Source organism: Phascolarctos cinereus, unplaced genomic scaffold (assembly GCF_003287225.1).
Source record: "Phascolarctos cinereus isolate Bilbo 61053 unplaced genomic scaffold, phaCin_HiC Scaffold_726;HRSCAF=1367, whole genome shotgun sequence".
NCBI classification, from domain to species: Eukaryota; Metazoa; Chordata; class Mammalia; order Diprotodontia; family Phascolarctidae; genus Phascolarctos; species Phascolarctos cinereus.
The window spans coordinates 123,208,267-123,224,330 of record NW_027556098.1 but is presented as its reverse complement, the minus strand read 5'-3'; the positions used below and the strand labels follow the sequence as shown (position 1 = coordinate 123,224,330).

The window sequence follows — 16,064 nt, the reverse complement described above, 5'->3', positions numbered from 1 at the left end:
ATAATACAAAGACCTTTCCTATAATAATTAGAAAAACTATTGCCAAGGTTCTCCCCTCCTCTCAGTGGTCAAATGTAGTAAGGTATCTTGTATCTTGGGTGACTGAAGTGATCTGCAAAGGAACAGAGTCTAACTGGACTATCTTAAAAGAAGTTATTTGAGCACTGGTAGCAAGGGAAGTGTTTATCTGTGGGGGTAGGGAGGAGTAGGGTGTAGAATGGCATTTGAATTAGTCTTCCTGCAGCTTAATTAATGCTACAGGGGAATTTCCAAGGGAATATGCATGGAGTTTTCCTCTTCTTGCAATTAAAAGGCCTCCCCGAGGTAGAGAACTCTTCTTCCTTGCCTTCTTTCTCTTCCAAGTCCACTCCATCCAATGGAGAATTGTTCACAAGCTCAATTATGGCAAGAACAGTGAGAAGTCATAATTTGAAAACTGTTTCAAGGGGGAAAGAAAAAAAAAACAACGAAAAAGAGAGAGAAGTATAGTAAGAATGTAAAAAAGAAAAACTGTCAGAAGGAGAGAAAGTAAGCTAGACCTAAGGGAGATGGACAGAGAGGAGAAAAAAACGGTTATAGTTTTGAAGGATGTAAGCAATATCTGGGGCTTGAAAATCTACCAGCTGGAGAGATAAAACTTACTTAGTGGCAACTTTTTAAAGGAAGCAGGGAGCTGCAGATAAAGAGACTTTTTTTTTTGAGAGGTTTACAACAAGGATTATCTTTTAGATGATTTTTTCTCTTCTTTCAGTCCTCTAAGTATTAAATTATAAGAAAAAAATCCCCCAAACCCCATGTTGTACAGATAAACGGCCTTCTTGAGGACAAGAAAAGGCAAAGCCTTGGATATTATTATATATTTATTTGGTGTGTATATGTGTGTACATATGTGCTTCTTTATGTTTTAATGTTTAGGTGGTAAACAAATTTCTTTTTTCTGTAGTGCACACTTAGAAAGCATAGCGGCCAGCTCCCAGAAGCCCCAAAGATGCCAAAATCTTAGCAATGGACTTTATCCCTGATGGTAAACTCTCTGTCCTTGAGATGATTTCAAGCCCTGACTTTTAAATTCTCCTAGGCTTCTTGTTCCTAACATAGATGTCCCCCAAAAAAATACGTGCAAAAAAAAATGGCTACTTTTGCTAATGTTTTTCCCCTTATTATTATATGACCTGTTGAATAAAGTGGATAATGTCTGGGACAGGAGGGATATTAGTTACAGTTTGGCAGAAATGCTCAGCGGTCTTTCAACTCCCCTATATTTTCTCCATTTACTTCTAGCAGATCATTGATGTATGATACCTGAAAGAATGCAAGGTCCTTAAAGGAAGGAGTGTTTTCATTTTCTATTTTTTTCTCCCCAGTGCTCAGCACAGTACTTGGCATGTTATAACAGGTGCTTCATAATGCTTGTTGATTGAGTGATTAATAAATCTTCTGAGAACAGAAGTGATCTATATAGTCCTTTCTATCTCTAATGCTATTCTGCAGAGCTTCTATCAATAAATTCAGCCTGAACACAGAGGCACTAGGGGAAAGTTCTGATCTTCTCAGGTCTAGGGAGCAGGAAATATGATTAAGGAGAAGGAGGCAGGGTGCTCTTTCCAGAACAACAATTCAAGGCTGGGCCAGGGCCCAGACTTGGCAAAAATGCTTGCTCTTCCATCTTGACACCCCATCTCCCAATTCTGATCATTTTTATTGGCTGTTTCCCATGCATGACAGTCTCTCCTTCCTTATCTCTGTCTTCTGGCATTTTTTCAAATCTCAGCTAACGTCCCACCTTCTGCAAGAAGACTTTTCCAGACTTCCATGATGGGAATGCCTTCCCTCTGAGATTATCTCCAGTTTATAGTGTCTGTATCTCATTTATACATGGTTGTTTGCATGCTTGTCACCCCCATTAGACTATTAGTTCCTTGAAAACAGGAACAATGTTTTGCCTTTGTATCCTCAGGGCTTAGGATAGTGCCTGGCACATAGTAGGTACTTAATAAAGGCTAGTTGATTGACTGTTGAATGACTGCCCCGCTCAGTGAGGCCAAGGAGGTAATCTATATCCTGAAACTGAATTCAATGCAACAAGCACAGACCATATGCAAGATTCAAATATGAAAAATGACATAGTTTCTGCCCTCCAGGACATTCCCAACTTATGAGGGGAAGTTTGCAAGAAGAATTATCTTCAGAATGATTTATCTCTTCTTTCTGTTTTCTATTAAGTATAAGAAAAATCCCCAGTTTGCCTGGACGGTAAACAGACTTCTCTACTATAAGGCTGGCTAGGTGGGTCAAAGCTAGGTGGTAGATAGCTTTAAATACCAGGTCACCCAAATAAGAATGATGTAAGCATGTGATAAAGACAAAGGAGAGACCCACATCAGATGCTCTGGGGAAATCTGAGCAAAGAGAAATCATTTTCATCTGGGGGAATCAGGGAACCTCCATGGTAGAAGTATCTCTGGAGCTGAGCCTTGAAGGAAGCCAAGGATTTCAGGAAGCAGAGGTATGGAGGGAGTATGTTCCTAGCATGGGCCATAGCCTATGAATGGACAGAAATAGAAGACAGCAGGATGTGATTTAATTATAATTAATAGACCAGTTTGCCTAGAAAGCAGAATACATAGGATCATAGATTTATAGCTGAAAAGCACCTTTGACTCCATTGAAGTCAACTCCCTCATTTTACAGATGAAGAAACTGAGGCACAGAAGAGGGCTTAAGGGTCTTGCCTAGGGTCATACAACTAATGAGTGCCCTAGATGGGTTTGAACCTAGGTTTGAACTTAGGTTTTCCTGACTCAAAGGCAAGTGAAGTGCTCTCTCCACTAGAAGGCATGAAAGTCAATTCGGAGTCAGATTGTGGATGCCTTTAAATATCAGGCTGAGAAATTTGTATTCTGGCCTCCACACAATAAGGAACTATTAAAGGCTCTTTGAACTGAGGATGATGTTAGACCTGGGTATTAGGAAGATTGATTTGACAGCTGTGTGCATCTTCATGCCATTTCTATTTTTCCCTGCCCCTGTTAGCAAAATTTCTGATAAGGGGGTGTATCATTGCGATGAGTCTACTTCATTAATCAACAAAACCATCAATATGAATTTATTCAAGATCTACTTAATGTGCCAGGCACTGTAACAGGAAGCTAGCTGGCATAGCAGATAATGCATGGGACTTGGAGTCGGGAAGATCTGAGTCCCAATCCTGCCTCAGAGATTTACTAGCTATGTGGATCTGAACAAGTCACTTAATTTCTGTTTGCCTCAGTTTCCTCATTTGTGAAGTAGGGATGATAATAGCACCTCCCTCAACGTCATTGTGAGGATCAAATGAATTAACACATATGTGAAGTACTTTGCAAAACTAAAATATCAGTTGTTGTTATTATTGTTATTATCATTGTTAGGCCCTGGGGATGAAAGATGAAAAAAAAATTCAAGAAACTTATATTCTATATATAAAGAGAAGTATATATGAAATAAAATAAATAAAAGCTAGTTGGGGGAGGGGGGCTAGTACTCAGGAAGACTAGGAGTTAGTGTTTGTGCAATGTGGGTCTACATTACTTGTGCCAGAAGGTTGGAATTCCGAGAGATTTGAAATTGGAGTTAATCAAGAAAAAAGACTTTCTGTCTCTGAGCTTTCCATATTGGCTCAATAGAAACCAAGTTACTGGATGTTAAATCATGATATAAGACTGAACAGTTTGCCCAGGTCCTGTCTGAGCAAAAAGCCCACTATTCATAATATGTAATGATGTCTGTTATCCTCAAAAGTGCGGTGATGAATGAAGTTAGAATATGAGAAAATAATTCATGAAACACTAAGTTCCCAAGGGAGAAATAAAGAGTAGCCCTTAAGTGTATATGAACTTGTTACACAGAGTAAATTGCATTTGCCATCTCGTAGGAATATAGATTTAGAGTTGGAAGGGTCTTAGAGTTCATCTAGGTCAACTGCTTTTTTTTTTTTTTGAGACTGCTATTCAGTCATTTTTCAGTAATGTCTGACTCTTTATAACCCTATTTGGGCTATTGGCAAAGATATTGGAGTGATTTGCCATTTCCTTCTCCAGTTCATTTCTTTCTTCCTTTTTTTTTTTTTTTGGCTAGGCAATGGGGTTAAGTGACTTGCCCAGGGTCACACAGCTAGTAAGTGTTATATGTCTGAGTCCGGATTTCAACTCAGGCCCTCCTGAATCCCAGGCCAGTGCTCTATCTGCTGCACCACCTAGCTGCCCCTCTAGTTCATTTTGCAGATGAAGAAACTGAGGTAAACAAGGTTAAGCGACTTGCCCAGGGTCACACAGCTAGGAAGTGTCGGAGGCCAGATTTGAACTCATGAAGATCCCAGTGCTCTATGCACTGCACCACCTAACTGCTTTATCTTCTTTAGGGTAGAAACATAGTGGGTACTCCTGAGCTTGACCCAGCTGCTGACTGGCAGGGAAGCTTTGACCTAATTTGTTTCTGATTAGTCTGGTCCCTAGATCTCAGGGCCTCAGTATATTGGTGCCATACAAATGAAGGGGATCCCTGATCTTTAGCCCTACTGAACCTCAGAACGCCTGAGCTCAAGAGATCCACCAGCTTTAGCCTCCCTGGTAGCAAGGAATATAAAAATGCATCACCACATTGGCCAGCACCTTCGTTGTAGTTATGAATGAGTGAATGAATAAATGAATAAATAAAAATCACTTATTAAGTGCTTACTAGACATGAGCATTGTATTAAGTGCTAGGGGTACAAATAGAAAAGCAAGACAGATTATGTTCTCAAAGAGTTCACATTACAAAGCAGGGGATACAAAATAGGTAGGCGAGTTTAGTTCAAGGAATAAAGATCCAGAGGTTTTCAGGGTGCAGCAGAATATAAAACAACAATGCCAGTTGGTGTTGAGGGCTTAATGGTGGGGTAGGTGGTAAGGCTTTGTGGTATTTCATATTATCAGAAGGATTGTGGTTGATGGTATGAGTAACTATATCTGTTACAGTTGTGGGGCTTGATAGCTCTGGGTCAGGGGTGGGAACCTGCAGTCTCAAGGCCACATGTGGCCTTCTAGGTCCTTGAGTGCGGCCTTTGACTGAGTCCAAGTTTTACAGAACAAACCTTTTTATTAAGGGGCATTGTTCTGTGAAGTTTGGATTCAGTCAAAGGGCTACAATTGAGGACCTAGGGCCACATGTGACCTCGAGGCTGCAGGTTCCCCACCCCTGGTCTAGGTCCATAACCATTGGGAAGGGGGTGGTGGTGGGGTTCTGGTAGTATTTTAAGAGGGTTAGGATATGGCAAGGGCTTCCCATGGCCAGTCTGTTTCACCCTCTTTTATCCAGACAGATCTAGGCTGGAGATAATGTTAGAAGTTATAGGGGATTCTCTGAAAGAAATGGGCTATGCGAAATAAACTCTGAGATGCCTTCTCTCTGAGATTCTGTGATAAAGTCACTGGTGCCTAAAATGATTAAACAAATAGCAGGGGATAAAACTGGAGCCACTGAGCAACTAGAAATCTTCCATGGCACTTTGGTAGAAATCTTCAAGGGAGGAGGTTCTCAGCCTTCTCTGTGCCATACACCCCTTTTATAGTCTGTTCAAGCCTATGGACCATTTTTCAGAATGCATAAGATAAAATCAATCAATCAATAAGCATCTATTAAGTATCTCCTATGTGCCAGGCACTGTGCTAAGTGCTGTTGCAAAGGAAACCAACCATATTGAAACAACGTATCTACATAGGCCTATGCATCTATGTCTGTCTATGTCTTTCTATCAATCTATCTATCTTTCTTTCTATCTATCTATCTATCTATCTATCTATATCTATCTATCTATCTACCTATCTATCTATCTTTTTACCTATCAATCCATCCATTCATCTATATATTGATTTATCTACCTATCTCTCTATTTATTAAAAACAAGTTCATGGACCCTTGGTTAAATTCTCCTCTTGTAGGATATAGTAACAACTTGATCGAAGAGAAGCTGGAAATAAAATACAATGCAAAAAGGTTAGATGACTGTCCCAAAGTCACAGAGATAGTAAATAGCAGAGCCACATTTAGAACCCAGGTCCTTTGATTCCAAATCCAGCATACACATATATACACACACACGCATGCACACACAAACACATATACACATACACACACATATACATATACATATATATGTTTTTACACACATATGTATATGTACATATGTATGCATCTATATATATATGTATGTATTCCACATGGGGGAAGAAAGACAAAGCTTGGAAAACTTCCCAAGAATGGCACACAACGAACATGAAATAGACATAGCCAGGCCAATTCCAAGAGTCCAGAGTACAAGGGGAAAGGAAACAGCTGAACTGGCATCATTAGACTCTGCCCTGTTGAATGCAGGTAATAAGAAAGGTTGGTAAGAACAAATAGCAAATGTAAGGAGATAAAGTATTGAGAGAAGTGCAAAAAGAGAATGGAGAAAACAGCAGGAAAGGAGACAGGGTGGGCCAGTCACAGAGGAAACAGTTTTGTATGTGGTTCATAGAATAAGAAAGAAAGGCAACAGACAACATCAAGAGAAATTCATGGAGAGAAGACGCAAAGAAGAGAAGGACAATTGGTCCATTAAGATGGAAACCAAGACCTTAAAGAATTCAAATATAAGAAGAGAGCAAAGAACAGAACCTGGAAGAATTGGGAGGAAAACAAAGAGAGGGCTCAAATCTTGTAGGACAGAATGGAATTGAAAGAATTCATTAAATTCCGCCCCCACCCCTTCCACACACACTCATATATGAGTAAAAATCAATGTAAGGTATGGATGTGTAATATCAATAGCCTAAGAATGCAAAACACTAAAGATGCGGCAGCTTCTAGGGCTTTGAAGGAAAAAAAGCTTGTGGAAATTTTAGTTTTCAAAGAACAAAAACACAACAGGCTGGATGCCTTGGATGAAATATGTTGTTCACAAAAGGGACTAGGTTTCAGCTAAGTCATTTTCCCCTAGTAGAGTATGAGGTCCCTGAAAGCAGTAGTTGTTTTATTTTTGTCTCTGTACCATGTAGGTGCTTTATAAATGCTTGTTGAATAAAATTTGAGTCTTCCTACTGGCCAGGAAGAAGAGAGAACCATATAATGTTAAGATACTTTTCAAATAAATAACATGGGTGCTCCAAAGATGTAGATTTGATTGGATGACGCTTGGCAGAAGACTCTAAAGGTGACTCCATTTATTCTAGAAAAGGCTGATCCTGCATATGGATTAATGTGGAAGGGAAAAAATGTAAATGTTTATTTCCCTGCAAAGAAACTTGAAAGGAACACATTATTTAGAGGCATGGTGCCTCTAAATGTGTGGGTGTGTGTGTAAACTGTGTCTTGGCAATAAAGAATAGGACAGAGAGTAACCAGAAAGTGAGACATGAAGCAATATGATTAGAACTATCTATAAATAAGTAAGAAGCTTATTTAGATATACATTGTGGAATATGCTTTAAAAAAAGAAAGAAAGAAAAATAGACTAGTAAGACTGAGAAAACTTTTTTGCTAGAAACAGCAGAGGTTGTGGCAGTAAGAAAGACCTTCCTTTCTGATCATGCCATTGGAATCATCAAAATAAATTTCTTAAAAGCTGGTAAATCTGCTGGAGGATTATGAAGACTGAGCTGGTAACAGGCTCTACCCAGTTTAATGCAGGGAAGCCACCTGGGGCTGGGACAGACAAGAGAAATAACAAGTCAGGTTTTCTGGAAGAAATAATAAAAAAAAAAAGATGAAAACAGGAAGAACTTTTTTTTTAATGTGGTAAGAGAGATAATCAATGGGTGGAAAGATCTATTTCCCTTTCAGGATCTGAAAGACTGATGGGATGTTATTAAAGAATTTTCTGAAAAAGTTCTTAAGGAGAAGAACAAAGCCAATTTTTTTTAACAGCCAGAAAAAAAAAACAGATATTCCCCCAGTGAAGAAGTTACCAAAGGACATAGAAAAAAAAAATAAAGACCAGGAAGACAAAATAAAAATGAGTGAGAGAATCAAGGTGATGAGGAAAGAAATTGAAATTCTAGCAGGAATCTACCCACAGACATCCCAGCATGCACAAAAAGAAGGGAGGTAGACAGTAAGGTTAAACAATAAAATACAGATTAAGATGGCACTGAAACAAAAGCTATGGGAGTAGTTTAAGAAACTTCGAGGGCTGAGGGGGAGAAGAGAGGATATAGGCAAGTATCATCCTCCCAGCTTATAGGGTCTTGCCTATAGGAAGCAGAGTGGACCAATGAATAGGGATTTTTTGCTTTTCCTCATGTGGTAGAAGCACCATCTACTAAAGTCCCTGCCGTGTGTGCTAGGCTATTTTTTTCCTCCACCCTAAAAAATAATGAAATGATCTTGAGCCTTTTAATTGGTCTAGGGAACTAAGGCTCAAACCACCCATGTACTTTCCTGGTTTTCCAAGTACAAAAGTTCACAAGGAGTGGGCACTTCCTTATGTTTTGACACATAGTTCTGACCAAGCATGTCACCATGGCAGAAACAATGGAGCTGAAACCAACAGAATCCATGTTCTATCCTCATTGAATATCCTTCCTATGCCGTTGCAAAGCAAACTTCCTTTGGTTACATGTTAGTTAGTCTATGAATATCTTATTTCATTCCAACCCTGAGCTGAACCACCTGACCATCCTGACTCAGGGTTGGGCCAAAACATTCATGGACTATATTTTCTAGAAGGCTTTGAGGCAAAAAGTACCTGAGTTCAAAAAGTGACTTCCTAGAGAAGCTTAGGGAGTGATATTGATATGACTTGATACAGACTTGGAAATTAAAGGTCAGAGAGATCGATAGAGAGATGGTAGAAAGTGAAAAAAAAAAGTAAGCATTTATAGTTTCCCCATAGCCTTCTGAGAGATGCAGGATGTATTTTGAGGAAACAAAAGCAAGTTAATCACTAGGCACAGGTCTTCAGTATAGGAATCTAATAAATGTTTGTTAAATTGAATTGGAGACACAAATGAATTCAAGAAAGGTTTGGTCTGACTTAGCTATTGGAGATGGGGAAGCATTTCTGAGTAGGAGAGATTTGTGACTGATCTCTTTAAGACTTGAGGGTAGACTGGGCAAACTTTTGGTACAAGTCTGATAGCAAATGTGAGAATATCTAGGCTGTTTTGCCTAGGAGATGAGGAAATGACCAAGACAATGGCATTTAAAATAGGAAAGAGATGATTTCAGAAATGGGATGCAAATAGCATTACTAAAAATGCTTTATAAGATTTTTGCAGGTCTCTTTTTTTTTTCTTTTTTCTTTTTGGAAAATCTGGTGAGAATAGCAGATGGAATGATAGGCAGAGGTGTGCCCTGGAGGGGTGGAAAATAACTGACTGACTGGTGAACCTAAGAGAAATGACAGAGCATGCCAAGGATAGGAGGTGGGAAGAATATTTAGTAAGCTTAGATCAGAGAACAGTTTTTGATTGGAGAATCCATGTTTTTCTTTTCAAGGCTAGGCAGAAATGGGAAGTACCTGAAAAGATACCCACATGTGTGAGGATATTATGTATCAAAATGAATGTTATTCCTCACACTTAGTCAGTGAGTGGGAAGGATGAAAAAAAAATAAGAAATTGGGGAATTAAAACAAAGGAAGCAGGGGGAAAAATCCAAAATGTGGGAGATTTGGAAATCATTTTTAGAAAATTCTGTAAGTCTATCCATGTGATGTCTGTTGTCCTTCTTTCTACTGTTGTTCCTTCTTTGTTTTCAAATAAGACCAATGACATCATTGAGTGATGTCTTGACTTGTGTGTGTATTGGATTTAAGTGAGGCAGAGCTGCACAAAATCATCAGCCTCATTCTCTTGTCTTTAGTCATCAAAGTCCAGTGTCAAGACAAAAAGTCAAGGCAATTGGTGATGGCCTGGGACACAGTGGATGACCTCGGCATTTTCAATGTTTGCCCAAGCTCTAAGCACTTCACAGAATCTTCTTCAGCCACCTTCATGGCCACTGGAACAAATTGTTCTCTTCTACCCATTCTACTGGGGAAGTCTTCACATGCTTGGAGTAGACGGTCTCATAACTCACCAAAGGGTCTGAGATTGTCAGTTATCCTCAACCTTGTTTAGTCTGTCTGCCAAGACAATTTTAATGGAGTGTGGCTGGGATGTATGAGGTGTTTAGGGAGAACCAGCACCTCCAGAGTGAGGGCTTGCTGAGTCCTTTTCGGGGCTGCTTACCCACCTTTGGTATCCACCTGTCACCCAACTCTCACCTGTGGCTCCAAGAAGCTGTAGCATGTGCCTTCTTCCTACACTTTGTATAGGAAGAAGGAAGCATCAAGATTAGCATGCTAGCCTTGGAGTTAGGAAGACCTAGGCTCAAATCCTGCCTCTGACACATACTGTCTGTCTGGCTATGAGCAAGTCTTTCTTCCATCCTCTCGTTGCTTCAGGAAACTCGATGAAACTACAAATTAATAGAGAATGTGTTGACCAGCATTGCATTGGTAGACGGAATTTCCTCATCTGGGAGTTCTCTATATCAATGGAATTATAAGTCTAGTACCTATCCCTATGTGTGGGCAACATAAAATCTCATAATTGCAAGAGACTACAGAAGCCAGCTAGTCGAATCCATACCTAAAAAAAATGTCCTCTATAGCATCCTAACAAGAGGCCATCCAGCTTTTGTTTAAAGACCTCCAGTGACTGGAAACCCACTACTACCAAAGTCATATGCCACTTTTGGACAGCTCTAACTGTTGGGAATTATCATATTATTAATATGGAAAGCTGTAAATTGTAAGGCAGAATACAGATCAGGAGTATGGGAAAGTGAAGGCAGGGACAGAAAGGGAATGGTAGGGTCAGGTTCAGTAATGAGGTAGCTGTAGGTATTTCTTACTAGCTGGTGATGAGGGCAGGGATCAGAAGGCAAGAACTAGGGAGCCCATCCATAGGTAAAGGCAATACTTTGATCAGAAACCAGGTATACAGGTTTTACAAGCATGGGCAAGAAAAAAAAATCACATTTTGCCTGATCACACGTCATTACCTGATCCAACTGTATTAAATTTGCTTCCTACCTTACAATTTTACTTCAAGCTGAAAGAATTCCACTTATTTTTTGCCCAGGGACAAGCAATCCCAGGGCCCATTGGTAGGAGCTTAAAGAATGTGAAGGACATAGTAAGTTAGTACATCAGTTAACCTGGCCAATGGGGTTTGCGAGGCCAAAGATAAGGCTAGCTATAAATAAGGTTTCTGCCATCAAACTGGGGAGTTTTCCTGGTTCAGACTTATTTCAATAGCCTTATGGAAAACTATGAGAGACAGTATGGAATTATGGATAGAGGGTTGACCACGAAATTAGGAAGACCTGTGTTCATGTCCCACCTGTGACACCTGTATGACCCTCCTCTATGGATTACCTAATTTCTCACTACTCTAGGTAACTCTAAGTTGCAGAGAAGGTGCTGACCTGCACTGATAAAGGGACTTTCCTGATAGATATAGTAATATTCTATACCCATGAAATCACAAATTTAGTCCTTATCCATGTGGAAAAATATAGGAAACAATAAAAAACATAGCTCATGTATCTGTCCTTGAACAAAAGGAACTAGGCATGATCATTGAAAAATTCGATTAGCACTTTAATATTGAGAAAGCAGCCTGGTATGGTTTGAAAGAGGGCTGGATTTAGGCTACAAGACCTGAGTTTGAATTCTACCTGTGACAGTCAGAACTGTGTAAACAGGGGCAAGGAAAGAAAATCACAACTTGTCCAGCTATCCAAAGCTATTTCCTAATCTTAATTTATTAGATATGATTTGATCTTTGGCATATTCTGTAATATCTTTTAGGTTCACCAAACCATTGATTATCTTCTGTCCCTTGAGGACACACCTCTGCCTATCATCCCATCTGCTATTCTCACCAGACTTTGAAGCAAAATCTCTACAAAGCTATAGCCGTGAATGTTTAGTTAATGCTCATGGCTTCAGATTCCTAACATTCCTGTCCTCCCCCCTTTTTTTTCAGTGCCACTGTATGGTCATTTCCTTGTGTCCTAAACAAAATGGCCTAGACATTCTCCTCTGTGTCAGTGAGCCCTTTTTTCTAAGGCCCTATCTGTGAGATCCTTCTCACAAATCTTGCAGAATTCAGGCAGGAAGCCCTGCTGACCCAAGATCTCTCCAACAGCTTGACCAGACCAGCCCCTTCTTGAGATGTAATGCCTGTTTAAACTTATTTGGTGCTCCAATTCAATTCAATTCATTTATCTGAAACTCAATTTCTTACACTGTAAATCGAGGATTAAAAACAGTCATTATAACTGAGGGTTATTATGAGGAAAATATTTTGTAAAATCTTAAACCTTAAGTACTATATGAATTCAAAACATTATTATTGTTCTTAAATAAGTTGTCCAGTTTATAAAATATCTTTTCTCTAGCTTAAGAAGCACATTAGTTTGGGGGCAGATAAGTGGCATAGTGGAGAAAGCACTGGCCCTGGATTCAGGAGGACCTGAGTTCAAATCCGGCCTTAGACACATAACACTTACTAGCAATGTGACCCTGGGCAAGTCACTTAACCCCATTGCCTGGCCAAAAAAAAAAAAAAGAAGTAGCACATTAGTCTGATGTCTTCCCATCTTTTAAGAAAAACTTTTAAAAATACATGTTTATGTATATTGCACAGGTAATATGTGCACATATATATATATATATATTATATATATGTGTATGTATACACATTTATACGTATGTACACATATGCATAGAGCAACTAGGTGGCACAGTGAATAGAGCACTGGGCCTGGAGTCAGGAAGACTCATCTTCCTGAGTTCAAATCTGGCCTCAGACACTTACTAGCTGTGTGTGACCTTGGGCAAGTCACTTAACCCTGTTTGCTGCAGTTTCCTCCTCCGTAAAATGAGCCGGAGAAGGAAATGGCAAACCCCTACAGTATCTTTGCCAAGAAAACCCAAATGGGGTCATGAAAAGTTGGACAGGATTAAAATGACTTAACATACAAATATGTACACACATATATGTATAGTGCATATATACATACACATATATGTGTATGTGAATACATACACACATATATCACCTCCCATTCCCAAAATAAGGTAAATCCCTTAAAGGCAGAGACTATTTTACTTTTGTCTTTTTCATTCCATATCTAGTACAGTTCTTGGCACAAAGTAAGCAATTAATATACACTTGTTGATTGATTGAATTGTTGATCTAAATAATCTGATTGGCTGAAGTTTGGGGGAGAGGGTGTAGAGCACAGGTAAATGGGGAGGGAGGAAGGGGGCAATTTAAGAAGCTACTTTTGCCTGAAATATAAGGGTCAATTCAGAGAAAAGTAAGAAAGCTAGCTATAGTAATTCAGGTGATGATATACATGTAGAATCAGTCTAAGCACAGACCAACCTCAATCCAGTATGGTTTGAGTCTGGTCCTGACTAGAGGCCAGGGGATAAACTAGGAGAATTCCATAGTGTGAGAAACTACTGACATTTTATGCTGTCTGCAGCTGGTTAAAACACAGCACCTACCGCAAAATAGAAATTGAAAGAATCCACAGATCTCCTCCTGAAAGAGATCCCCAAAGGAAAACTCCTAGGAATATTGTAGCCAAATTCCAGAGTTCCCAGGTCAAGGAGAAAATATTACAAGCTGCCAGAAGGAAACAATTCAAGTACTATGGAAACACAATCAGGATAACACAAGATTTAGCAGCTTCTACATTAAAGGACTGCAGGGCATGGAATATAATATTCTGGAGGAAAGAAGATAGGATTACAACCAAGAATCACCTACCCAGCAAAACTGAGTATAATCCTTCAGGGGAAAAAAATGGTCATTCAGTGAAATAGAGGACTTTCAAGCATTCTTGATGAAAAGACCAGAGCTAAACAGAAAATTTGACTTTCAAATACAGGACTCCAGTGGAACACGAAGAGGTAAACAGGAAAGAGAAATCATAAGAGACTTATTAAGATTGAACTGTTTACATTCCTGCATGGAAAGATGATATTTGTAACTCATGAGACCTTTGTCAGTATTAGGGTGGTTGAAGGAAAAAAATTATATATATGTATATATAGATAGATAGATAGAGGGCACAGGGTCAGTTGAAGATTAAGGGGTCATATCTGGAGAATAAAATTAAGGGATGAGAGAGGATGATACTCAGAGAAGAAAGGGAGAGGTAGAATGGGGTAAATTACCTCACAAAAAAAACAGAAAAGAAAAGTCTCTCACAGTGGAGGGGAAACAGGGGAAGGTGAGAGGGAATGAGGGAATCTTATTCTCATAGGATTTGGCTTAAGGAGAGAATAACATACACATTCAATTGTGTATGGAAATCTGTCTTACCCTACAGGAAAATAGGGGGAGAATGGAACAAGAGAGCAGGGGGGTGATAGAGAGGAGGGCAGATTGGGAAAGAGGGTAATCAGAAGCAAATACTTCTGAGGAGGGACAGGGTCAAAAGAAAGAATAGAATAAATGGGAGGTCAGGATAGGATTAAAGGAAATAGAGTTAGTTTTTCACAACATGACTACTATGGAAGTGTTTTGCATAACTACACATGTATAACCTATATTGAGTTGCTTGCCTTTTCAATGAGGGTGGGTGGGGAGGGACGAAGGGAGAAAATTTGGAACTCAAAGTTTTAAAAACACATGTTTTAAAAAAAATGTTATCACATGCAACTGGGAAATAAGAAATACAGGAAATGGGGTACAGAAGTCTATCCTGCTCTACAGGAAAATAGAAGGGGAAGGGGATAAGAGAAGGGAGGGGGGAGAGATAGAAGAGAAGGCAGACCAGGGGAAGGGGTATTCAGAATGCATGCCATCTTGGGGTGGGGGGAGGGGTGAGAAATTTGGAACTCAAAAATGTGTGGAAGTGAACTAAAAATAAATAAATTTATATTAAAAAAACACAACACCTCCCAGTGATGAGGCTAAGGTTATAAGTCTGATGTCGTTGGGAATCAGTTACTCTCATACTGTATAAAGCCATACAACCATGTACCCTTTACTCTCTCACTGTCTCTTGCTAGCCATTTTACAAACATGTGCATTGCTAATGTATGGTGTTAGATGCCAGATGGCTGGCTCTGCACAAATCTATACCAACTGCTGCGAAACATTCCCTCCCCACCCTCTATTCCCAGTGTATGTCTCATTGACGGTAAGTAAGCGGTGTTGTCTTCATATAAGAAAGACTAGAAGACTGCTATTAATATTTTGTCATTTGTTCAAGGAACAAAGTGCAGACTCACCAAGGAGCTAGTGTAGGTGGGATCCGAGGTATCATCCTGTAGGTAGCGGGAGAGGCCAAAGTCGGACACCTTGCACACTAGGTTGCTATTAACTAGAATATTTCTTGCAGCTAGGTCCCGGTGAACATAATTCATCTCCGATAGGTACTTCATACCAGCAGCAATACCCCTGAGCATCCCCACAAGCTGGATCACTGTGAACTGCCCATCATTTTGCTGTAATTAGACATTTGAAAAAAGAGTATTTAGATCATCATAACAAAAAAAGAAACAAATTAGAAATTGTAAAACCCTTATTTCCATTATTCTCTCCCCTAAGGCCAAGGAAATAGGTGACATTTATAAAGCTCTTTCAGATAGATAAAAATGATCTCATTTGATCCTCATAATAGCCACAATTGGGGTGAGAAAGATGATGAGAAAACTGAGGCTGAGGGAGATGACATGACTTACCCAGTAAAGTGACAGAAGAAGTCTTGAATCCAGATGCAGCACACATCCCACAATCCAATGCTGCCCCCATTAACTGTCCTTTGGTAAATTTTGCTCATCCCTTTCTTCAAGACTCCCCTCTTGTTGCTCTTTATCTGGAATATTCTGCTCTTCAAACCAGGTCCCTCTCCCCTCACTATGTCTTCCTTGACTAATACTACCCAGGCAAAATGAGACACGCAGTGGACTTAGTCTCTCTCAGTGACATTATATTGCTAGATCATCAATTTAGAGGTAGAGAAAGAACCTGGGAGTTCATTTAGTAC

The 16,064-nt window shown here is 39.6% G+C and overlaps 1 protein-coding gene across 1 annotated transcript in view; it reads right to left on the bottom strand.

Annotated features, from left to right (window-relative positions):
• The window catches only part of EPHB1 (EPH receptor B1), a 709,181-nt gene that overhangs the window by 50,815 nt on the left and 642,302 nt on the right, over positions 1-16,064 (bottom strand). The window contains 1 exon segment of the mRNA XM_020986094.2: positions 15,307-15,522. Within this exon segment, the coding sequence (XP_020841753.1) occupies positions 15,307-15,522 (216 nt within the window).